Source organism: Rosa chinensis, chromosome 7 (genome assembly GCF_002994745.2).
Source record: "Rosa chinensis cultivar Old Blush chromosome 7, RchiOBHm-V2, whole genome shotgun sequence".
In the NCBI taxonomy this organism is placed as follows: Eukaryota; Viridiplantae; Streptophyta; class Magnoliopsida; order Rosales; family Rosaceae; genus Rosa; species Rosa chinensis.
In genome coordinates this window covers 8,059,241-8,084,768 of record NC_037094.1, presented here as the reverse complement: position 1 = coordinate 8,084,768, position 25,528 = coordinate 8,059,241, and the positions used below count along the sequence as shown (strand labels likewise).

Here is a 25,528-nt window from a genome sequence, read left to right as displayed (position 1 = left end):
CGGTTTGACGGAGACGGCAGGGGTGGTGGTGTCGTGCGCGTGGACATGGTGGAGCTGCCATGATTGGTCTGAGACCAATTATTGAGGCCCATGGGTTGATTCTTCTTCTTCTGCTTCTGCTGCTCCTTCTTCTTCATCTTCTTCTTATTCTTCAACTAATAATTATTAATTCCCACATCTCTGTCCCAATCCACGTCTGCACCTACAGCAGACCCACCTTCTTCCTTGCTCCAACCCGCATCTCTTTGTCCCAACCCACCTCTGCACCTACAACAAACCCACCTTCTTCCTTGCTCCACCTTCTTCCTTTTGCCTCTCCTTCACCTTCTTCCAATCCACCCTGCACCACCAAACCAGGAACCCAGTTCACGAAGTGAGTTCAACGATAAAAATGTGGAAGATCCAGATCGTGAAAATGAAAATGTGGAAACCAATTTGGACCGAAACTGTACCGAATCAATCGGTTTCGGAACCAATCGGTATCCTCGATAAAATTCCGGCATCCCGAACCAATCTGAGCCGACTATAAAGTCGGTATCGGTCTCGGTATAGCCTCAATCCCGAGCCAAGCCGAGCCAAACCTATCCCAGGCCTAATATTTTCCATTCTCTTTTAGCTAGACCTGGGATCGGTTTGGCTCGGCTCGGGATTGAGGCTATACCGAGACCGATACCGACTTTATAGTCGGCTCAGATCGGTTCAGGATGCCGGAATTTTATCGAGGATACCGATTGGTTCCGAAACCGATTGATTCGGTACAGTTTCTGTCCAAATCGGTTTCCACATTTTCATTTTCACGATCTGGATCTTCCACATTTTTATCGTTGAACTCACTTCGTGAACTGGGTTCCTGGTTTGGTGGTGCAGGGTGGATTGGAAGAAGGTGAAGGAGAAGCAGAAGGAAGAAGGTGGAGCAAGGAAGAAGGTGGGTCTGTTGTAGGTGCAGAGGTGGGTTGGGACAAAGAGATGTGGGTTGGAGAAAGGAAGAAGGTGGGTCTGCTGTAGGTGCAGACGTGGATTGGGACAGAGATGTGGGAATTAATAATTATTAGTTGAAGAATAAGAAGAAGATGAAGAAGAAGGAGCAGCAGAAGAAGAAGAAGAATCAACCCATGGGCCTCAATAATTGGTCTCAGACCAATCATGGCAGCTCCACCATGTCCACGCGCACGACACCACCACCCCTGCCGTCTCCGTCAAACCGTACCCATGGCTCACCACGAATCCCAGCGACTCAATCCGAGACAGAACCGCCACGGGCAGCGGAGCTCCGGAGGTCATGATCTGCTTTCGGCTCGGCTTGGACAATTTGGTATGTATTGCACCCATACCGGTGCCGACCCGTTTACATAGTTTTCGGTACGGTTCGGATCGGGATGCCGGAGAACTGCCTTTCAATACCGAGCCGATCGGTTTCGGCGCGGGTCGGACGGGATCGGTATCGGTTTCTCGGCTTTGAATTCCCAGGCCTAGAAAATATATTTGAACTTGTTATTTTGGCTCTATCTAATAATTTATTAATATTAAATACAAAATTATTTATTCTCAAACCCCATGAACTTAAAACTAAAGTGAAAAAGAAAAATAAAAAACTTGAAACTATAAATCAACTATAGTTTAGGCCCCAACCCCATGAACTACAGCCGATAACTTTCTAAGAAAAAAAAATTAAAGACCATGACTCTACCTAAAATTATGGATAACACATGATTTTTGACCAAAATTGCATGGTCTTATTTTCCTCACCAAAATTTTTTCATCATCAAATAATGATTTTTAAATACTTCTTGAATTGATGGAACATAAAAATCATGACGTAAAGTTTTTTCTATAATTTTTTAAGGAGAGTGAAACTCACACTCCCCATTTTACAATCCACACTTCATGTTTCATTTTTGAGTATCTTAACATCATATTTTTACAATCCACACCATAAAAAGACAAAATTGAAGATACTGAAAAAGGAAACATGGAGTGTAGATTGTAAAATGAGGAGTGTGAATTTCAACACTTTTTTTTAAAGTGAGATATCAATAAAATTCATAAAAAGGAATTCATTTAAGGTTTCGTTGTTTTATAAATTCAACATTATAAAAATCATGCTCTAAATGGTGAGCTTATAGTCTAGGGTGATTCAAGGAGAAATTAATAGGGTTAACAAAGTTTAACATGTTTCGACATACCGTTGAATTTCCCAGGTACAACTATGGTACCTCTCAACGTATCACACCATGGAAAAGCCAATATTTATTCAAATGGTTATGTTTCTTAATATCACCACTTGAAATATCAAAATCTCTAACAGATTTTTTTATTATTTTTTAAAGTCAAAAAACAAGAAAGGTTAATCTCCATTTTCAATTACACAATAAATTGTTACTTGATTTTTTAATACCACTTTTCTTCCTAACGTTCAAATGGGTTGATGTCATCTCATCCATCTTTTTCTCTGGTCCAAGTGCCTGAGGTCTTGTATAGACAGAGCTAGGGTTATGTATGAGTATAATCAAATAATAAATATACTGAAAGACGTACTATACATGATCATATCGAGTTAGGTTGACTACCCTAAACCGTCCCACTGGTTTCTTCAAGAATCCTGTACGTTCACACCATTAAGTCAAGAGTATATTAATAAATGAAAGATGTAGAAACCCTATCTCCCGATTCTGTTCTCCACCGCCCCATTCTTGTCCTCTCATTCCTTCTTTCTTCCTCTTTCTTACATTTGTTTTCTTCTTCCTCTCGATCTTTATTTCCTGTATATATACAGATCGATACAGAGCAAAGCTAATAAAACTTTCTATAAGTTGGATCTGCTGCCCGAGCTTCATAGTTACTTAGAAATTAATCACATAATAGACTAATCATCGATACTAATAAACTGGTCGATACAGTGGATCGGAAACATGGGAAGAGGCCACTTCCTTCGAATGAATCGGAGAAGAAAGAGGAGGAGGTGGAGTATCATCGAAATATCTTCCCGGTTTACTCAAGTAGATCTCAACAAGATAATTCTGCCATGGTATCAGCTCTATCTCAGGTGATTGCAAACGCTCATGAACAAAACCCGCTTCAACTTGATCATCAAGTTCATGATATCCCACTAATAATTTCAGCAGATAATCATGTTGAGCAATCTAAACCTGCAGTAGTTTTTCAAGCTCAAGGTATTACACATTTATATACTATATCTTAATTTGGAAAGTAATCAATATGTGACTTGATTTCCCAGTTATTAGCTAGGGATCTAGCGATTCTGCAAGATTGAAAGTTGAGTAGATCATGCAAAGTTGTGTTTTTTGTTCAATATATTGTTTTGCCTTCGAAGAACTTAGTGCAATTCAGTAAGTACTAGTCTTGAGTCTCTTGACCAGTGGTTTTATTGTGTGTGAAGGGAATATGAGACAACACTATAGGGGAGTGAGGCGGAGGCCATGGGGGAAGTGGGCAGCCGAGATTCGTGATCCGCAGAAGGCAGCTCGAGTGTGGCTCGGGACTTTCGAATCAGCAGAGGCTGCAGCACTTGCTTACGATGAAGCAGCTCTCAGGTTCAAAGGAAGCAAGGCTAAGCTTAACTTCCCCGAAAGAGTTCAAGGGATCAGCCCTAGTACTTCTAGTGGTCGCTACCTTGCAATAAGTAGTATCGATCATGATCAGCGAGTAGACAATTCAGCTCCTCCAGCTGCGCCGATTTCTCAACTAACAACCTATAGTATTCCAAATGATATTAATTTTGATTATGATGCACAACATCTTGGGAGTAGTACTGCAAGTAACAGAAATGTTGATTTTGGTGTATCATCATCTCAAAACTACGGACAAGATAGAATTATGCCGGAGATTAATGTACCAACGACTTCTTCTTCTACATCCTCGGGCTCTTCCATGCCATCTCATCATCAAGAAGTACGACTACAGCAGCAAGAAGATCAGCAGCAACTCTTAAGGCTTCCGATGATGCCCTTTGGCGGTTCATCTTCGAGCTCATCAGATCCTCCTGCTAAGTACAGGAGAGACTCCTCTGGGAGGGGTGACTATAGAAGATGATAGTGAATATGCACCATGATACTATATAAGGATCAAGGATTGTAAAACTATATCATAAATGAGTACGAGTATCTGTTTCTTTATATTTTGTGTTCCTTTAATCATATATATATGACTGCCTACCTACTATATCTCGATCTTCTGTGTATAATCAAAGAATAATATAGATTGCACTAGCTAGATAGATCGAGCTTGCAGCCGATCAATTTTCAACTAATTCAAGATGTAGATATAGAGTAAATGATATTGATGCATGAGGGTCATTGAAATCGGCTGTGAATGACAAAAGGTAATCATGATCAGCTTGTTCAATTCAAACACGCCAATTGGATAGAGGCGAGCTTAGCTAGGTGGGTTTGAAATTGAAAGTTGGCCTAACACGTTTACTCAATCTGTTGTCAGCACTACTCAATCAGCAGGCTGATTGGATCACTCGATTACTAATACTTATGATCAATACTCATCAAGGTATTCAGACTGTAAAGACGCTATTCTGGCTCATGCCAACTTGTAAAGATCAGTATATACTTATTTCTTAAAGCATACTTGAGAATTTGATTGATACACAGACTGATACGTATGTGGTTGGAAGTTGGAACAGATCGAGACAAGTTGATCGATAATGCCTTTGGGGATATCAAACTAAGCTCCGAGGTGATATATTATATATATTTATGATAAACTGATATATGTAAATTAGATACCAAACGGGGATTCCCGCTATGTCTACGTATTGATTGTACAATGAGTGGGTCTATGTTTCTATGTACCGTTGTGGGTACTACCACTATCTTCTTGTCTGTAAATGGCAGCGGAATGGTATGTAATGGCCTATTCTGACTTTTGATGAATATATATTCGCCTACTGGCTCCATTATAAAAAAAAAAAAAAAAAAAACTGCTATATGTAAATCTAGAAAGGCATTCTGAGACAAAACGCGTCAAATCCATTTCGAAACCGACTTTCTGATAAAAAGTCTCGACCATCGAACATCTATTCGCAAAGCCTTGGAATGGTTCATGATACTAACTAACAAGATCAGTGCCTAGCTACGTGATACCGTTGAAACTTGCCTTTTAAAAATGTATAAGATGTCAAATGGCCGGTAGTATGATAAACGTGACAGCATCATTCATGAAAATTAAAGTTCCAAGTTTGAATATAATACAGATGAGATGCTAACTTCAGTGGGTGGCAGATAGTAGCTGGCCAAAAATTGGCAGGGTTGACTTGGGTTCCAGTCTCCACGCCAAGTCTGAGCATAAATAGTTGACCTTTTGGCCTCTACTGGATGGCCTTCTGCGCTCCCTTTCATTTCATAGACGACCTTAATCAACGAAAATTTGTCGGCTCTGAAATCTTCAATCTTTTCGGCTAAATTCACATTCACTACGGCTTGTTAGTATCAGTCCCTGTCCTGCAGGTGCTCCACGCCGTTGTCCCTTGATATGAAATGTCCCATCCCCTTTACAAAATGTTGGGGCCTTTCTGTGGTAGTCCATCTCGCTAATCTAGGTCGTGATTCGTGGTCCAAGTGTAACCAGACCCAGCTATTACTGTTCGTTTTTCTTTTCTGCCTTCACCGGCCCGGCAGCAATTAAAGAGCAGATAACTAGAAAATAATAGGCAAAAAATCACAAATGATCACAGAGTTTTCACCCATTCGACACTTAACTCACTGACATTTCAAAAAACCACTTTAACTCACTCACTTTATGCACCGTTTATCATATAACTCACTCGATGCTAACGTCGTCTACTCAATCGTTAAAGGACGTTATTTCCAAAGTCATTTTGGTCCAATCAGTTATGAAAAAAGGGTTTTGGATACCAATCCCTAATTTAGAACGCTGTTTTTCATTCGACCCATCTCTCTCACCATTGCTTTCAAACCTCGACTCCACAGTCCATCAATTCAGTTCTAGAGCGAGAAAGAGAGAGAGGGAGGGACGAAGACACAAAATCAAGAGTTCTCATTGAGAATTTGAATGAGCATAGATGTCAGAGATTTCAAATAAATGGAGATATTTCAGACTTGATGGAGAGCCACCAACACCTCATGGTAATTGAATCTTCCCCTTCAATAAGTGATATCACTTTTAGGGTATTTACACCGATGATGGGTTGGGTTATCGATTTTTTTGTTTTTAATCCATAAAAGTGGTCCATAAATGGAGTTAGGGTTTTTAAATTATGAAGATTGAAATTGGGATTGAAACGAGGGTTTTTAAATTAAGCTTTAGTATAACTTGTGGTTTGTTGTTTTGTTTATGGAAATTTGGGGGGAGGGAATGGGGTTTGTTTATTGTAATTGGGATTGGGTTTACTGAAATTGGGATTTGTCTATAGGGTTTTGTTTATTCCACCTATTGATAAGTTTATTAGTGCAGACATTCAAGGGATTTGTTTAATGAAATCTTAGTATGGAGATTAATTTAATTCAATTGAGAATGAGTGCATCTTTTGATATTAGAACTTCCATGAAATCATATAAGAAAGTCCACAAACCAAGTTCCTCTGTTCTTGAAAAATAAAGAAAACATAGTTCAAATCCATGTATTCTACTGTTGCCTTTGCTACTCTGTTTCGATATGAAAAATCTCTGAACAATGATCAATTTGTTTGTTACTGCTTTTTTTTTTTTTTTTTTTTTTTCTGAACAATGATCAATTTGTTTGTTACTGCTTCTTTTTTCTGAACAATGATCAATTTGGTATCTTAATTGCAGATCCTAATTGGTTCACAATTGCATTTCACCATGGGGGAGGTTTTATAGGTTGGGAAGTGGTAATAGGTTTTACAAGGGAGGAGAGGTGGCTTATGTGGACAAAATGGAGACTGATAAGATTTCATGGACTTGTCTGAATTGTTTTGCTGAAGACTTGGGGTACAGACATCCTCCAATCGCGTATTGGTTCAAGTTACCTGGAAGTGTAAATGGAGAAGACTTATTGCCAATTAGTGACGACAAGGATATTCAAGACATGTTGCAATTTATGCCAAGTAGTAGGGTCTTAGAAATTTACATTGTTGGGGGTGGTGTGAGAAGAAAGGAGGAGGCAGAGCTAGAGGATGCTGGAATTCTGCCTATTAAAGACGTTGATCAGCTACAGTACATGGGAAATGTTGTAGAGGACTTAGAAGAAGTGGAACCATTAGAATTCAATGCCAGTGGTGTTGGTACATCGAATGGCCCAGAGATTACAAATGGATCTGAAAAGGGAAGTCGAGCAAATGTGGTGAAAAACAAGGGGGGTAGGCCTAAACATAAGAAGCACATGGGATTTACAAACGGGTTTGTAAATGTGCAAAGTAGTGAAGCAACTGAAGCTGGAATGGGAGTGGGTGTAAATGGTAAGAGAATTAGACCAGAGGCAAGAGCATGTAAGGTGAAAAAAAAAAACAAGCAGATATGACACTAGATTTAAAGAGGAGATGAGTTATACTGAAGAAGGAGTTGCAGACGAAAGTGAAGAATCTGACAGCGATGATCCAGATTTTGAGGATGTTATAGATAGTGATTGGGAACTTAATGATGAGGATGATGAGGTACTATTTGAATCAAATGTTGATGGTGGATCTAAAAATGTGAATGAGTACAATGACATGGGATTTGCTGGTGATATATCTGATGGAGAAGGTGAAGATTCTGAAAGGTTTGACAGCGGGACTGATTCTACGTCAAGTGAGGATGAAGAAGAGAGAATTCAAAAAGGAGAGAGGAAAAAGAAGAAAAGGTGGTCCAAGTGGAAACAGTTCACAAAAAATGATCTGAAAAACCCAGTATTTGAGCTTGGTATGGAATTTCCGAATGCAGATGCCTTTAGAGATGCAGTTAGGGTATTTTCAGTGAAGACTAGGAAAGCAATCCGGTTTATTACCAATGATTCAAAAAGGGCCCAAGTTGTGTGCAAAACAAGTCCGGACTGTCCATTTCGGATATGGGCCTCTGTAAAGGATAAACAATCAGGTACATTTTCCATTAAGACACTCAAAGTAGAACATGAATGCAGTGTGGTTGAAGGGAAAATATATCATTGCAATGCTCCATTCATAGCTAAGGGATACCTTGATGCTTTCATTGCTGATAAGAGTTGGTCAAGGGAAGGTATACAATCTGCTGTGCAAAGGGATTTTGGATTGCATGTTGGGTATCAAATGTGTTACAGGGCCAAAAGAAGAGCTGCAGTTATTGCAAAAGGTACAATTGAGGACCAATACAACCTCTTGGAGTCCTATGCAGCAATATTAAAGAAGACAAATCCTAATACTTCAGTTTGGATCGAAGGAGATCTAGTAGGTGATAATGTAAGAAGGTTCAAAAGAATTTATATTTGTTTTGGAGCAATGAAAAAAGGATGGATGGAAGGTTGTAGATCAATCCTAGGAGTTGATGGATGTCATTTGAAGACAATGCATAAAGGGATATTACTAACAGTTGTTGGCATCGATGGGAACAACGGCATGTATCCTATTGCATATGCTGTTGTTGAGAAAGAAACAAGGGAAGCATGGATATGGTTCTTCAAGTTTGTGAAGGATGACATGTGCCTAAACAATGATCACTCATATGTTTTCATAAGTGATAAGCAAAAGGGGATTTTGGACGCAGTAAAGGAGTTGTTCCCTAATTCAGAGCATAGACATTGTGTAAGGCATTTATATAACAACTTCAAAGGAGATGGGAATATTGGTGAAGAGCTGAAAGACTTGTTTTGGGCTGCTGCAAGGTCGACAACTAAGTCTCATTGGATGAAGAACATTGACACCATTCATGCTAAGAGCACAAAAGCATGGAATTTTTTAAAGGACAAGCCTGCTGAACAGTGGAGCAGGTCACACTTCAAAGAAGATTGCAAGTGTGATGTTTTACTAAACAATCATTGTGAGAGCTGGAATTCAAAAATTTTGCCTGCTAGGAAGATGCCAATTTTAGGACTTTTGGAAGATTTGAGACTAAATGTCATGATCAGATTGGCAAATAGAAGATGTGTAGGGCTTAGATGGAAAAGTAAGGTCGGTCCAAGAATTGCAAAACTGTTGAAGAAAAATGCTGATAGAAGCCATGAGTACGCACCAAGAGAATCTTCAAACAATAGGTTCCAAATTCAAGGAAGAGGAGTCTCATGTCAATCAGGTGTTATAAGCACTCATGATGTAGATCTCAATAAAAGAAATTGTACCTGCAGAAGATGGAATATCAGTGGACTTCCATGTCCACATGCAATTTGTGCAATCTTTTCAAAGGGCCTGAAGCCAGAAGACTTTGTGGATGTGGCCTATTCGCAAAAAAAATACATGCTTGCATATGGTCCAGCCATAAACCCAATTCTTGGTGTTGAAGAATGGGATGTTATCGAAAAGCCAATTCTGTCACTACAGTACACTAGAGGACCTGGAAGGCCTAAATTCTCAAGAAACAAAGAACCAGGTAATTTGTTTTACCACTTATTAATTTTCAGTTCACTTACATACTGATTCCTAACTTATTTATATTGTTGCAGATGAGCAACGTCTACCACCTCCTGGAACCACTAAGCCACCTTCTGGAACTGAGAAGTTACCAAGGGCTTACTATCAAGGAATTACATGTGGACGATGCCATAAGAAAGGGCATAATAGCAGAACTTGTGCAAGAAGAGAAGCACAGTCCCAAACAAGGGTAAGAAAATAATTTCTTTTAAAACTTGAAACTGCAGGTTGAATTTTTTTTTTTAATTGATCAAATGAAACTGCAGATTGAATCACCACCTTCTCAAAACTATGGAAATGATGTGCATGTTGATCAAGCTTCACATGATGACAATGTATGAACTTTTGTGCATATTACCAATACTGTATGTGCATGTTAATATGTTTTGAAAGTCTGAACATGTCAATTTGTGTTTATTAGGTTCAACCAAACACCACCACCTCTATGCAACAAGATCAAGCCCATACACATATATCATTTGAGAACACACTGATAGAAGAGGTAATGAGATACATGTGGCTTGAAAGTTTAATTAATGGTAGAGAAGGTTAATTAAACATGAATGAAAAATGCTTGCAGGTGCATATACAAACACCCTCAAGTGTGGGAGCTACTTCATCGCAGCCACTTTTTACAAACCCATCTATGTCACAAGTTTACCCTCATCCTCAATCGTCTTCACAGCCAAGTGTTATCGGATCATCCTCTGAGAAAGGGAGGCTAAGGCAGACTAAGTCACCAGCAAAGAAGCAAATACCTATGAGAATTCAGCGCAACAAAGCCCCTGCACCAAATGAAAGATCTCAGCGCAAGCCAAATTGGAAGCCATGAACCTAAATTGTTCTCTGCTTTTGTTTTTTTAGCTCTATTAAGCAATAGTCTTGTTGAAGCTGGGATTAGATGACATTGCATTTTGTAATTTAAGGTTGAGCTTTTGTAATCATAATTGATGTTAGGCTTCATAACTGCTACTATATACTCAACCTTTTATCTTTTGTATGCTTCGACAACTAGACAACAATTTGGTTTAAGTGCAAATTCATTATCAAGTTCATTATCATCATTCTAAACGTGTGTTTTTTCAACTTGTTTCCATCATTCCTTGTTGAGAAATTAAATGTTTTAAAGACATGGGTTTCAATGAAATATATGAAGGAGAGTAATTAAGGCATAAATGTATGATTTTATAGATTTTGAGAGAGGAATGGATATAGAGGGAAAATTAAACTCATTTTGGAGGGAATACTGTACAATAGTGAGTAAGACCCAGATCGGACAATAATGCCCCTCCAATAAGTGCACGTGATGGATCATGTGTTAAGTTTATAGAATTGTATAGACGGCAGTGAGTTATATGATAAACGGTGCATAGAGTGAGTGAGTTAAAGTGGTTTTTTGAAATGTCAGTGAGTTAAGTGTCGAATGGGTGAAAACTCAGTGACCATTTGTGATTTTTTGCCAAAATAATATGATCACGTAGCATTTCTCCAAGAACTATTAGAATCAGGTTAACTTTAATATATGATGGGTTTAATCTAAAATGATAACTCTTATTTTACTCTCCTGATAAATGAGTTTAAAATAAAAACATGATACTTTCCCTGGTTAACTTTTCACCGGATGATAAATAGAAGAACTTGTGGAAACCATCCGTCTCTAGCGGATACATCAGATGCATACAGTGCGGGAAGAGTATCAGAATATTACAAACAAGAATGTGAAAAGATATATTTCCAAGGTTTGATATAAATGCAAGGTGCAGTACATCATGCAGAAGCTGCAGTAGAAAAGAAACGAACAATAGCAATAGTAATTGAACAAAACAAAAAAAAAATGGATGGCTTCTCATGTTATTCATCTTCAATATGAATAGAAACCAGTGTTACTACAATAAAAGTAGTGGCATAGCTGTTGATTGGAACTAGTGTTCCCGCTAAAAGACGAGCATCAGGCAACCACGCAATAGTTACCATGACTAGTGCAGATCAAAGGCTTCGCTAACATGAATGCCAAGCAGAATTTAAAAAGTGAGTTATGCATCAGTAATCCCCTCAGCCTTCTTTCCGTAAACGTCTTCTAAGCATTCTTTAGCTCTATGGACCTTTGACTGGAGATAAAAGCTTCCGTTTTTCGCATTCCGCTCGAACATGGTGTCATATCTCTTCAGAAAGGAATTGTTTTAGCAATCAATGATGAGCAACATTTCCAGAATGAAACATTTGATGCTAACATCTATATGCAGGGAGACCAACAGAACAAAAGAAAAAAATGATGGGCAAACCTGCACAATCTCCTCCCATGATGCATGCTCAGTGACACCTAATACCTGCCTTGCCTCTCCTTCAGCCATAGTTTTGCTTGCTCTCCTAATACTCTGTGCTGCTTCATGAGCAACGCCAGTCTTCGAGGCATCTGCATTCAGTTATTTCAAAATAAATCTCAAACCTCATAGGGTGAACAGAACTGTGACAATAAAGCAAGAAAATAAACATGGACTAAGCATGGGATAAGTACACTCTCTATGACTTTTAGGAGATCATTAGACAATATCCAAAATCCATTGCTCTAAATTTGGGATTTCACAGAAAACATACTTGTAAGTGCCTGGCGGTATGCTTGAACAAAAGCCCTGGCCAACACTCCTGAGCCAACCACAAGCAAGTTGGCAAGAATCCTTGCAGCCTGTATGCAAAAATAACAACTTAGCCTCACAGTTCATAACTACAGATGAAAAGCTCAGAGGCCAAGTGTGATGGCCTGAAGCTGAATTATAACTGATCCACTCAGTGAAGCAAGAAATATTTAGTATACATACCATCACTGAAGAAGAAGCCAATAAAACCCAGAAAATATTGTAACAGGACAACTGCGTCAAGATCCAAGCAACCTACAGCACCACAATGACCATGTGAGATATCTTCTTCTTTAAAGCAGGATTTTCAGTGCATGACTTTTAGATTATAGATACAATCATACAGGGAAGCGCATAAAAATAAAAATAAAAACAAAACAATACAACCAATAAGCATCCTATTCATGGATAAAGTAGCATGCATCAGAATCGTCATTTATCTACATCATATTAGCTGATAAATTATTCTATTATCTGATGATACAGAAAACTCCTTTTGAAGTGAAACCCCTAGTTAATAATCTACAGAAGCTACTAGATTCCGACAAATCATACGCATATTCGATGAAATGACATAAAGCCCTATCCCAAGATACCAACTTCATGTGCTCTGAATCAACAAACCCAGATGAGCCATCAATTGAAAACCATGATCTGACATTGTTTTGATTAAGCGAGTTTTGATTGCAAATAGCCCAAGGGGTGAGTAATCAGTTGTTCTCTAAATCAAAGACATTAGGCATCAAGGTCTTTCAACTCTCATATATGAAGAACAGATAGAAAGAATTAAACTTGTTAATTAGAACAACAACCTGATCCCTCAACCTAACCCGGTTGGTAGAAACCAATTGCTACGCATACATAAGTTAAAAGCGAGATAGGGGGAGAGAGAGAGAGTGACTTACAGATAGAATTTGGCAATGAAAGGTTCTTTTGGGTTGTGAATTGTGAATTGTGAATTGTGAATTGTGAATTGTGATTGTACAAAAAATGGGGGTTTAGGGTTTCTCTGTTCTCTCTCTCTCTCTCTCTCTCTCTCGAGGAACAAGACGACAGGCTTATAAATCTGAACTGGGCCTACAATCCGGGTTGGGCTTTGCTTGGGGGAGGAGTCAGTTTCCTTTTCATTTATCTATCTATTTAAAAAAGTTGACGGGGTAATGACCAGTTATCAGGTATGTGATCTTAACCTTACTCTTTTTTTTACATGGAGTCACTACTTTTACCCATATTTTCCTAGCCTTCCTTTCATCCTTAAAAAAAAAAAAAAGGAACTCATTGATCTCTTAAACAAATCTGAATGCTGAACTTAGGACTATCTTGGAGATGCTTTAGAAGTTTATATTTGTTGATGTACTCAAAAACAACAGGTGAAACTGAAAAATTTAGGCATTAAGCAATAAGAAAAGACTACTTTTACTTTTGAATAATCTTGCACTAAATATGGTTATGGATACACAAGCCTCAAAAACTCACATGCGAATCTACTAAAATTAGGTAAATATATCTCAGGAGTTGCAACGTTTCTAGTTATTTTCACTATTGAAAATAGCTTCAAAATTAGGTAAGTAAAAAAGTACTTAAAACTAGGTAAGTATTTAAAAGAGTATTATTTAAATAACAAACTAACGATTTTGGAGTTGATACCATATATTAAAGAAAACAGGAAAGTATATATCTCAGAATTTATACTTTCCGATTTCAAGTACTGCTAATGCTATATATGAGAGTATTATTTGAGCACACATGGTGCACGTATCTACCAACCTATATATGTATATATATATATATACGTTCGCGATCAATCAATTGACCTTGAATTAATTAAGATATATGGAGTACATGATCGAGAAGTTCATCGCCAGATGGCCAAAGGCTGGTATGAAAGAAGTGCAAGTCATCGGTGATTTGCCTCAGTTTTCGGAATCGGACATAATGAGTGATAAGCTAGCTCTACCCCTGTCCTGGTCTTACAATGTTTTATGCAATTGTCGTCAAATATCTGTATGGTTTTACAGACCGTCGCTCAAAGAGCCAGAAATTCGGCTTATTAAGGAGGGTCAAGAACATGATCGAAATAGCTTACTAACTTCACACACAAAAGAACTGAATTTTGGTAATAAACAATAAATGATGGTTTTATGACTTTAAATTTGATTCATATGTTTGTGGCTTAGAGTTATTGGAACTCGGATGGTTTACTAAAAAGTAAACGAAAAATAATGGAAAGTCAGAAAATTTGGAAAGAGGTAGAGGGGTCAACGAACGCTTTACAAATTCTGTAAAACTAGAAACATCACATAACTGGAACTTAAAAACTAAGTTAAGAGGGGTCAATTGACCCTTCTCAACCACCCCTAGCTACGCCCTTGGCTCAAAGTGTGTGAGATGAAACTGAACAGGTGTGAAGATGGGCACTTGGAATTAACATTGGGTTGGGGAAAGGTTGCGGAGAAGTAGAATTTCAAGTTAGGTGAAGTACGTGGTCACTCTCTGCAGGTACTGAGACGCGGAGTACAACGTAAGAACATGGAGGAGTTAGATGAGGAGTTCTTGTCACTCTCAGTACAACGTAAGAACATGGAGGAGTTAGATTAGTAGCAGCAGTAGTTTATATAATACGAGGCAATGACAAGCACACATCTATAAGAAGTATACTGATCATTTGACATGAATGCATCACCCAATCTTAAGCATTGCAAAACATAAATTACACATCTGAGCTCCTGCAGAGTTTCTTAAACAGAACCTGTGACAGGACTATATATATAATCTTGTGTAAATCACACCTAGCCATCAGCAAATGCTCGAACATCAAAAACCAATATCATCGTCGGAATCGGAAGAAGACGACGAGTCATCAGACTCCTGCACACTATTTGATGGGTCCAAGAACTCCAAGACTACTGCAGGTACTGAGACGCGGTTGATGAACTCGCCTAACAATTTAAATAATTCCCAAAGTTCTTTGGCAGAAGCAGCAGGTTGAAGAGTCAACCTCTCAAGCGTAGTTGAAGTACTTGAAAGAAGAATTCTGATGAAATTCGCTTGAGCTTTACTACCAGATAATCCGGTTACTTTCACAAGTCGCAGTTGCATGAATGCACCATTATTCTGATTGTCATATATCCAAGAAAAGTCCACAACTTCAACAGCTTTCCGCCCAAACTACACAAGGTCAAAGTCAATATATAGCATCAGAATCTAAACTTCTGAACTAGTTCTCTTAACTACAGTTTTTTAGCATCTAACTCACTGAAATTTCTAGTTGTTGAAGAGCAGGGGAGCTTAAAAGCAGAAATACGATGAAGTCCATTTCGGCTTTGACACATGAGAAGCCAGTTACTTTCAAAATTCGCAGTTGAGTGAATGGCCGATTCTGCTTGTCATTTAACCAACCGGTTACTTCTGCGGCATCAGCCACATGTTGGTCTTGTTGAACCTAATAAAAAGGTCATCGATTGCGTTACATTAGTCTCAAACTTCTGAAAAACCAGATCAGTTATAGCTACAATTAAAACTCACCGAAATTTCTAATTCTTGTAGAGCAGGTGAGCTCCTCAGAAGGCACATGGCAGTCGAAATATCCTCCAGATTATTCAAACGTATGCTTATAGAAAGAAAGTTCAGGCATAGACATGGTTCAGGCAACTTCTTCGGCAAGGAACCATTAGCACCCTAGAGCAAAAAAGAAGCATAAAACAACAAAATCAATGAATGTGCTTAAAAATCTCATGGCCATGTATCATTGGAGGAAAATATGCAATCATAAAATGCTACCTCTAAAAAGCTATCCTGGAGTGTGAGCCTCTCGATGCGAGGAAGCTTAAAGAAAAATTTGAGCAATGAGCTAGAATTTGTAGAACCCCGTTTTTGGTCAATTGAAACTTCAACAAGATTTATGGTATTCTCAAGTTCAACATCCTCAAAACCACCTCGAAGTTCAAGAAAACTGACATTTGGTGCATCAATCTTGAGATGTCTGATACCAAGTTTGCACAAAATTATTTTCTCAAGCAGAGGACTGTGAGAAATCACTTCTTCTAACACGTCTCGGGTCACGGTAACTCTTCGAATATGAAGGCTCTTCAACATCCCAAAGCCTTTCAATGTCGATGGGGGTTGCAGCAAACAATTGTACAACTCTAAATGAGTCAAATCTTGACAAGAAAACAAATTGGAAGAGATACTGTAGGATGATGAATACCTATTCCTTTTTTTCACTATAATCTCTTTGATAGAGTTTATTGATAAATAATGAATCCATTGGTCAATATCATTAGGGTCGAGATCTTTTCGACTAGAAAGCTTGAAACTGTCTATTGGGCCATTATGAAGTAAAAGAACATGAGATACGATTGTCTCAGTGGAGAGGCCATTTTCATCATCAAACACAAGACATGGAGGCACAATCCATTTGTGGCTCCAGTTTTTCGATAGAACACTGGTCCTCGCTGCCTCCTTGATGGACAAATATGAGAAAATTTTCTGTGTAATATCATTTTCTAAGTTGCTTATCCTGTCCAACTCCATCTTCTTTTCCTGTTTCAAAGATGATTAGGGTGGTTTTCTAAGGATCTGAGATTATTACCTGCTTGATAAGAAGAAGAAACAGTCATTCAACAATAAAACAATGGCATATTGATGACATCTTCTGTGTTAAGAATTGGAACTTCGATCTCAGTCTGAAAATCTAAAATTGAAACTAAATTAGTGTTGTGAACAGAATCAAGCACTTTATTAGGGTTTCCCTAATTCCCTCCACTCGACAAGAACACGATACATGAAATTGTTTACTAAAAGTCATCAAAATGGATACTTCTCAACTATTATTTTAAAATAAAACTTACCAAGTTGAAGAAAACGGAGCCAGTGATCGATATTCTTTTCCAAGATCTCACTACGAATGCAATGTGGGAAGAAGGGGGCTAGGGTTCTGTATATACACACCTCTTCTGCTGCTTAAGAAGCAAAGCACGAAGGAAACTGGGCCTTCGATGCGGTTTGGGCCTGCTCCATCCGTAGCTTTATTTTTATTATTATTATTTTTTTTTTTTTTTGCTCGTAAAGATTTTATGTTTATAGTGTGAGGGTATTTGAGTATTTTCACGCTCACTTTGATTAATAACTTTTATTTTTCTCTTAATAATAGTATAAATACACGTCGAGATGTTAAAGAAAATGTCGTCTGCCTTGAGAATCAAACACAAACAAAACCAGGCCTACGATATGGTCTGGGTCGGATACTGATCCATTTTAAATTATAAGGCACAAATACAACTAGACCTGCCATCCAATATTTGGCTATTTTGTTCAACAATCAAAATATCAAATAATCAAGAAAGAAGAAAAAAAAAAATCATTAACAAAAACACGATGAATTTGGGTTTAGCAGTTAACTAGGTTTTTTTAGAGAAGGACGACAATCAATTATTCATGTGCAAAATAGTTGGTACAAAGTGGAGTAACAATGTCACTCAAAGCCGAAGGAATAGATGCTACCCAATCAAAATTGAAATCAGAAGCCACAGCAGCCGTAGCTAGCCTATGGGCTACCACATTAGATTCTCCAACAAAACTTAAGAAAAAAGTAGCTACGTAGTTAACTAGTTAAGGGTGAGGTTGTAGAAGAAAATGGGGTTCAGGATTTGCTTATTAAAGAGGTTTCCGAGACACAGAGACAACCATGCCTAAAATTCGCTTTGTGCCTCTGTTGGGGATGATGGACTACTTTGCATTTTGCACTATCGATCTATGTCATGCTTCTTCACTAACCTAGTATGAGGTGTTTCTACTTTGAATTTTGTCGTTCAAAAGTCTCAAATTATCTTTGGTAAAATAGTAAACCATAATATTTTAGACTCAACTTACATAGATGTGAGTGTTGGCACTGCATAGGAGCGGGCATAGCCTCACTTGTCCAAAATTGGTGAATCGATTTTCAGAAATGACAATCAGAAATATCATAACTATGAAATGAAGCAATAAACTTCCACATGGAGAGGAGATCACTCACTTTCCGCATTACAGCATTATGAAGATCTCGCTCATTAGCAAGCAAGCTGTGTAGCTCCTACTGAAAACTGTGTATGCTAACTCCTAAGAGAACCAGTGACAAAATCCATAATGGGTGTAGACTACAGCTAATTCTCAGAAGGAACCCTCAAGTACCAACAGAAGAAACATTTGACAAATCCCATCAAGAACACATGACTTCACCAGTCCAAGCAATACAATTCAGTCAGAATCTGAATCAGACTCAAGATCAGTATAATCATCATCAAAGTCAGAATCCTCATCAGATTCTGAACTTAATGGATCCAAGTAGCTTATCTCTGCATCCACTGACGCTCGCCTAAACTGGACCAATTTCTTTAACAGCTCCAAAGAACAATCTACAGAAGTAGGCTGAATAGTCATCCTCTCAAGCACAGGTGAACTTGAAAGCAGAAATCTGATGAAATCTACTTCAGGTTTGACTCCATGAATGCCTGTTAATTGCACAACTCGTAGGTGGGTAAATACACAATTCTGGTTGTCATCTGACCAAGGGTTCACCTCTCCCAGAACAACATGATGGCGAGCCTACAAAAGATGAAGGTCAATCGCATAAGAAATATTTAATTCAAAATGTATATATATATACATATATATGTCTCTATTATATTGAAAGCTCCAACAGAATAATACGCACCGAGATTTGTAGTTCTTGAAGAGCAGGAGAGCTCAAAAGCAGAAACTTAATGAAGTCTACCTCAGCTTTCACACCAGAGAAGCACGTTACTTTCACAAGTCGCAGTTGGGTGAATGCCCAGTTCAGGTTGTCATCTAACCAAGAATTCACTTCTCCTGAAACAGCCTGATCTTCAAAAGGTGCCTACACAAGATCAAGGTAAATAGCATCAGAATCTCAAAACTTCTGAAGAACCAGTTCTTTAACTCCAATTTATAAGATAAGGTTTGCTTTAAGTTTTCAACTCAATAAAGTTAGTTATATTGCATGCTCTAATAGCATAAAACGTAAAACTAACCACAATTTCTAGCTCTTCAAGAGCAGGAGAGCTCAAAAGAAGAAATTTGATGAAGTCTACTTCAGCTTTAACACCAGAGAAGGCAGTCACTTTCATAAGTCGCAGTTGGGTGAATGCCCAATTATGGTTTTCATTTAACCAATAGGTTGCTTCTCCAGCTGTAGCCTCACCTTCTTGGTGAACCTACACAAGGTTGTAAATAGCATTAGATTGATCTCAAACTTCTGAAAAAGAGCTCACTTAACTAGAATAATTTAGATTAAAGAATATTCAAATTTAGAAGTCAATATGAGGATATTAGTTGCATGCTTAAACAGAATAAAACTCACTGAAATTTTGAGTTCTTGTAGAGCAGGTGAGCTTCTCAGAAAGCATATAGCAGCTAATATCTCCTCCAAATTATTCAAGCGTATGCCTATAGAAAGGAACTTCAGACATCGACATGGTTTAGGCAGCTCCTCTGCCGAGGAACCAATAGCACACTGGAACAGAACAAACAGGATGCAAATATAAACAACATAATCAATTAATATGCTTAAATTCCCAGTTCCATGTATAGTATGAAATAACACATTCCATTACCTTTGAAAGGAAACCCTTGATTGTAAGCCTTTCCATAAGTGGTAGCTGAACAAAATACTTGAGCAAATTGCTACAGTAGCTAGAAGCTTCACCAAAATCAATTAAAACATCAACCAGATTTAAGGTATTCTCCACCTTAACATCCTCAAAGGTATCTTGGACTTCAAGGAATTGGAGATTAGGTGCATCAATCTTGAGATGGGTAATACCATTCAGGTCAATTAGAGTCAGCCTCTCAAGCAGGGGGCAGGAACCAATCAATTTTTCAAACACATCTTGGACAACAGTAATGTTTTGAAGCCGAAGGCTCTTCAATCTCCGGAAGCCTTTGAATCTCGAAGGGGGGCAAAGCGAACAATTGTTTAAATCCAAATGAATCAACTCTTGGCAAGAAAACAAACGTGACGATATCTTGTACTGAGACCCCCTGGATTTTGTGAGTGTGAACTCTTTCAAAGATTTTCTTGTCAAATGAAGAATCCATCTGTCAACGTCACTAGCGGCTATATATTTCCGATAAACAAGCTCAAAAGCATCTACAGGGCCGATTTGAAGTAACAGAACACGATCAACAATGCCCACAAATGAAGTTTTCCTCCTCCTCGCCTTGCTGGTTGTTCCGATTTGATGATCATCAAACACGAGACGGGGAAGCATAGCCCATTTGCACCTCCAGTTGCTCGACAAAACACATGTCCTCACCGCCTCCCTGATCGGCAAATATGACAAAATCTTTTGTATAACACCACCAGGTAAGTTGCTTATTCTGTCCAACTCCATCGTCATCTTCAAAATAATGAAATTGGGTGGGGTACAATTTGCATCTGCCACATAATGGAAATTTTACCATCAATTTAAACTCAAACGCTTATATTACCAACATCATGATAATTTACCCCAAGTAAAACCCGAAACCTCAAACTTCAATCGTAAATTTCTGTTCCTGACTAATTGCTTGAACTGAATCGGGGACCTAGTTTAGGGTTTAGAAATTTGCCCAATTTACAACAGTCAAGAAATTACAGAGAAAAACTCTAATAATATGCATCACAGAATCAATTGAATACAGTGTAAATTCGACGAAATTGAAACAAAACACGTACCAAATCACTTCAATTTTGGCCGGAAACATGGAGATAAAAGCCAGATAATCAAATCCTTTACGGCGAGTACTGCGAAACGCAATCGAGGGTTTAAACGACTCGTCGTTCGTCAAGCATGGACAGGGGGAGAGAGAGAGAGAGAGAGAGAGAGAGGGGGGATGGGTTTGGGTGAGGTTGTAGAAGAAAAGGGGGTTAGGGTCTTAGAGTGGCACAGAGGTTTTACAATTGAAAGAGAAGAGGCTTCAAATTATTGTATTTTACAGTCTACACCCTTCAAATATGGTGTCTTCTCACTTTCTATCTTGTTTTCAAAGGTTTCAATTTTTTCCCCAAAATGACAAATATTAACAAATTTAGACATTGGCATGGCAAAAGATGAAAGTGTTTTTATTAGGAAATTTAGTAATCCCACAACAATTTAATTGCTTTTAACTTTCAATTATAAACCGTTTGAATATAAGCTTCTACATGAAAAAACAAAACTAATTGAAAAATAATAAAGATGGTGGTGTAACATGGGGCATGAAGAACGAATTTGTTCTTTTCGAGTTTTCGTAATTCAGTTTTAATTGTGTACTTTTAATGCATGTTGTGTTGCAGCAGTCTTCCTCAACTGAGTCAACTCCAACACCGCTTTAAAAACACAATAACTACATTATCTTTACTATTATTAAGCGAAAATGTGTTGTTAGCCAAAGTGGGCGTGAAAAGACAATAAAACTCTTATATCTTATATTAATTTTAAATAATTTTTATAATTGAGTGGTAGTATGGTAAATAGCAAAATTAAAAATCATATAAAAATAAAATAAATAATTTTCAAATAGTTAACTATTCATGTCTGCAATAACCACCCACAATTCAGATAACTTCCCACTTTTTTTTTTTCTCAAATAACTTTTATTTTTTTCTCAATATAATAATTATAAAAATTTTGCACATGCTTAGCATGTGAGCAAAAAACTAGTATTGTGTAATGAAACTATAATTCTTTTTCTTTTCTTTTTTTGTAGGGTCAAAAATCATAACATGTGTATGAAGCTTTACTTCAAAAAAGAAACAGTATGAAGCTAACCCCAAAAATATATATATATATATATATATATATTAAAAAAAAAGGATAATTGTCTAATGTCATAATAAAACTACTCTTTCCTCGTATATAAATGACAAATTGCATGGGTTCAAATCTCTATAGCCAACATTTTTTCTGTTAAATAAAAAAGATATATTGCTCACTGCTATCTTTATCCAACAAAAAACGACTCATGCTACCTAAAACCGAAGTGTCGATAGGTTAAGGTGATTTCTGCGAGTTTGCTCCATAAACGGGTTCTTTTTATCCGAAGGACGAAGTAGCTCACCTTTATTTTTATCAATCCTGCGAGGATAAGTAGTGTAGTGCATCCACTCATAATCAAAACGAAAAACCTTGTCTGAAATTTCCCTAGTTTCCCCCTCTGCCAGACTCATGATAATGGAGGATGATGATATAAGAGTAATGCTCGGTTCCGTAACTCTAAAACTCTAGTCCAATTTTTCTGTGACTGATACGGGTGTATCTCCAACTTAGAGGAAGGAAGGCCCAAGAGGACAACTCAAGGACAACCTCCTGCTTATTTGCATGATTATGTTAGGTTATTTCATTATGATTCTTTTTTTTAGAGACGTTTTGTATCAAACATTTAAGTCCCATACCTTTTATTATTACTTTCCAGATTAGGCTAGGTTTTCATCGCTATTTATGTTGCTGCTTGTAAGACTTTGGATTATTGAGTTATATGATATAAGAAAACGTGGCTTTGGCTGCAAATACGTGTGAGTTCTTTAAGTATCTTGTTTCTGGTGTCAAGCAGTAAAGTTAGAGACCTGTGTCTGACTTAATTTCTCATTAATCTGGTATCAGAGCCCAGATTCTGTTTGGTGGGATCGATAGACGGGTTCCATGGCTAACAGACGTGGTAGGAGAGGTTTTCGGATGGAGGGTCGTGGCAATACCAACGACATGGAGGAAATCAAGGGGTGATTGAACAACTTAGTGAACGCCTTGCTGGCATCGAAACTCAAGGCCGTGATGATGGTGAGAGTTCCGGCGGGGAAGAGAGTGGTGATAGGAGGCATGGTAATAACCAAAGGCAGAAGTCCTTTTCCAAAAGGCACAGAAAAGAACCTTGTGATGAGGTTGGTGCTCTCCTCGTCCACAGCATTTGAGAAGAAGTCAGGTCAAGGGACGCCCCGAAGATTACATTGCAAGGTGTTGGCACGCTCGCACACTCAAAAGAGACTGTTTGCTAACCAGACTGGTTTCCGAGCCAAACAATACAAAAGAGGAATAACAATTATATCTTTGTTGAATATCATTATTGACAATTTTATCCAAAAAAATTATTGATTTGTATAATTTTATATTTTAATAAATGAGAATATTAATCGAATAATAATATCATTTAGCTTTCTTTCTTTGCACAAACAAAACACTAGAATTCAATCAAAAAAAACAAAACAAAACAAAACACTAGAATGAAAACCAAAAAACATTTCCTCGTTGCTTAATTTTCTAGCAATTCCAAATGCTGGAAGGGGAAATCAAACTTCCCATTAGTTTTCCCTTCTTATGGTAAACACAAAGGAATTGATTTCTTTTCTGGAAACAAAACGAGGCCTTAGTAGCTGACATATATTCTTATCAATCCGGGAAGGATAAGTAGTGCAGTGCATCCAGTCATAATCAAAACTAACAACCTTGTCTGCAATTTCCCCAGTTTTCCCCTCTGCCACACTTATGATAATGGAGGATGATACGCCATATATGAGTAATGCTCGGTTCCCTAACGTTAAAACTCTAGTCCAATCTTTCCTTGAGCGATCAAATTGGTAGATATGCCAGTAAAGAATCTCTCTATCCTTATCAAAAGAGTTGTCCAGACCGTAAAATGCAAATAAGAGCTCCCTACCAGACTCAACCAAGTAACACTTCCATGGAAAGAAAACAAGTAGTTTTGAAAAGGCGGAATAGTCTATCATAACCCAGTCTTTAAGGGCTACATGGAAGGTAGCAAATGTTATTGACGAGTTTCCCAGGTAAAAAACACAGTGGACAACTCCATCCACATAAGCTAAGCCCCCAATTTCATGATCTTGAGGCCGAGGATACTCTCGAGTAATCCATCTTTTATCACTGAGTTTACAGGTGCTTATAAAGCAATGTTTGCTTGTAGAACATCGACCATCGGTACTTCTATAGAGGATCACAAAGATTACACAGTCATGACAAGTTGGACTAGTCGAAAAGATAGCTGCTACCTTAACATCTTCGTCATTATCAAACATGTCCATGTTCAAAAAGGGTAGTTCCATAGTCTTGCCCAGAGGGTTGTAGAAAAAGAATGTTCTAGTTGAACGCTGTTCTTGTTGTGGTTTTGGGAAAAGTAACAAACCATGTTTTGTTGTAGTTGAAGCAGGCTGTTCTTGTTGTGGTTTTGAGAAAAGTAACCAACCATGTTTCGAAGCATGAAGACGGCAACCAAAGAGCTGATGTCCTTGAAGGATATTCATGTTTCCGATACAGTGAAATTGCATGTGCAAGAGGTCCACGAGCTCCAGTGCATATTTCTGCTCGTAAGAACAGTACCTAATTATCGCTGTGGATTGAATCCCACGAATCATACAAGCTCTCCAACTCCTGCACACTGCGCCGATGCGAAAGAGATCACGATAAGGGAGGCGTTCGGCTACTGAACTTAAGATGTCAAACGAAATATTAGACCAACAAGAATAGTTGTTTTCCATAGACATTAATTGATGTACTCCGTTTGGCAAGGCATGGACTTTGCTGCATATTTATAGGGGTCTAGGAAAAACGGTAAACATATAAGCATAATCCTAGAAAATCTAATCAAATTAGTAGCATAATCCTTTAAAATCTAATCAATAAGTTGTGTAACTAAGATTTCTTGATTACCTACAATATTAGGAATTCACTTTCCTTATTTCCTTATTGTACAAATTATGTAAATCTATCATCTTCAACAATGCAAGTCTTCTCAAAAAAAAAAAAAAAAAAAATGCAAGCTATTCTAGGAAATAAATAAACAATGCAAAGCTACTTTGTAGATTAAATTAACTAAAAAAGTAAAATATAGCAATGTGATTTCTTCTGAAAAGCCTAAGTTTTCAAGAGTTATTGGAAGCACTAGACAAGTGCTTTTCAAGATCACGTTTAACTTTTCAACTGAAGCATAGGAAACTGAGAACAAGTTAAACATCTTTGCAATCACACACTCATTATCTATTTTATCCCTACTGCTTGTCGGAGAAGGGCACCTTGACCCTGAGGATTGAGGAATACTACCAAGTTTTTTTTTTTTTTTTTTTTTGTACGAGTTATTGGCTTATTGCTGATACTCTGATTCCTAATTTCCTATCAATGTCAGCTGTTCGGTTCATGCATGTTCTGCAGTACTGAGAGACACTTTTTTGTTAGCAAAGCTACACACAGAGTTACCATCAGATTTTGTCCTCCCTGATACATAAATCCAAAGAGGTGAAGAAATGGATGGTTCCCATCAGATTAAGGTTCTTCAAGCTAATTGGACGTGGAAGCCACCGTTGGATTGGTGCTCCAAGAGTTGTTACTTATGATGGTGAACAGATCCT

The 25,528-nt window shown here is 37.9% G+C and overlaps 5 protein-coding genes across 7 annotated transcripts; 2 read left to right on the top strand and 3 right to left on the bottom strand.

Annotated features, from left to right (window-relative positions):
- Window positions 1-704: 704 nt before the first annotated feature.
- LOC112177332 (ethylene-responsive transcription factor ERF114) lies at window positions 705-4,133 on the top strand. The gene is made up of 5 exons (XM_024315628.2): window positions 705-755; window positions 868-990; window positions 1,151-1,312; window positions 2,855-3,170; window positions 3,398-4,133. The coding sequence occupies exons 1-5, from the start codon at window positions 705-707 to the stop codon at window positions 4,048-4,050; spliced, it is 1,305 nt and encodes a 434-aa protein (XP_024171396.1). The 3' UTR covers window positions 4,051-4,133.
- A 4,738-nt stretch (window positions 4,134-8,871) lies between these two features.
- LOC112180897 lies at window positions 8,872-10,568 on the top strand. Its single transcript, XM_040512164.1, has 5 exons — window positions 8,872-9,482; window positions 9,556-9,713; window positions 9,790-9,858; window positions 9,945-10,025; window positions 10,104-10,568. The coding sequence occupies exons 1-5, from the start codon at window positions 8,975-8,977 to the stop codon at window positions 10,353-10,355; spliced, it is 1,068 nt and encodes a 355-aa protein (XP_040368098.1). The 5' UTR covers window positions 8,872-8,974; the 3' UTR covers window positions 10,356-10,568.
- Window positions 10,569-11,225: 657 nt separating this feature from the next.
- LOC112179188 (mitochondrial import inner membrane translocase subunit PAM16 like 1) lies at window positions 11,226-13,201 on the bottom strand. 2 transcript variants are annotated; one of them, XM_024317529.2, is made up of 5 exons: window positions 13,062-13,201; window positions 12,340-12,411; window positions 12,119-12,206; window positions 11,806-11,936; window positions 11,226-11,685 (listed from the first exon to the last, which is right to left on the bottom strand). In XM_024317529.2, the coding sequence occupies exons 2-5, from the start codon at window positions 12,340-12,342 to the stop codon at window positions 11,557-11,559; spliced, it is 351 nt and encodes a 116-aa protein (XP_024173297.1). In that variant the 5' UTR covers window positions 12,343-12,411; window positions 13,062-13,201; the 3' UTR covers window positions 11,226-11,556. The 2 variants fall into 2 exon arrangements, with proteins under 2 accessions (XP_024173297.1, XP_040367538.1); XM_040511604.1 differs by lacking the exon at window positions 13,062-13,201 and adding an exon at window positions 12,969-13,037.
- A 1,565-nt stretch (window positions 13,202-14,766) lies between these two features.
- LOC112179393 (F-box/FBD/LRR-repeat protein At1g13570) lies at window positions 14,767-17,142 on the bottom strand. 2 transcript variants are annotated; one of them, XM_024317790.2, is made up of 5 exons: window positions 17,007-17,142; window positions 15,937-16,747; window positions 15,682-15,834; window positions 15,413-15,598; window positions 14,767-15,324 (listed from the first exon to the last, which is right to left on the bottom strand). In XM_024317790.2, the coding sequence occupies exons 2-5, from the start codon at window positions 16,687-16,689 to the stop codon at window positions 14,971-14,973; spliced, it is 1,446 nt and encodes a 481-aa protein (XP_024173558.1). In that variant the 5' UTR covers window positions 16,690-16,747; window positions 17,007-17,142; the 3' UTR covers window positions 14,767-14,970. The 2 variants fall into 2 exon arrangements, with proteins under 2 accessions (XP_024173558.1, XP_024173559.1); XM_024317791.2 differs by having other exon boundaries at window positions 15,937-16,849; window positions 17,007-17,084.
- A 952-nt stretch (window positions 17,143-18,094) lies between these two features.
- Window positions 18,095-21,076, bottom strand: LOC112179774 (F-box/FBD/LRR-repeat protein At1g13570). Its single transcript, XM_024318255.2, has 6 exons — window positions 20,873-21,076; window positions 19,770-20,593; window positions 19,517-19,669; window positions 19,188-19,370; window positions 18,851-19,033; window positions 18,095-18,741 (listed from the first exon to the last, which is right to left on the bottom strand). The coding sequence occupies exons 2-6, from the start codon at window positions 20,553-20,555 to the stop codon at window positions 18,394-18,396; spliced, it is 1,653 nt and encodes a 550-aa protein (XP_024174023.1). The 5' UTR covers window positions 20,556-20,593; window positions 20,873-21,076; the 3' UTR covers window positions 18,095-18,393.
- Window positions 21,077-25,528: the final 4,452 nt, after the last annotated feature.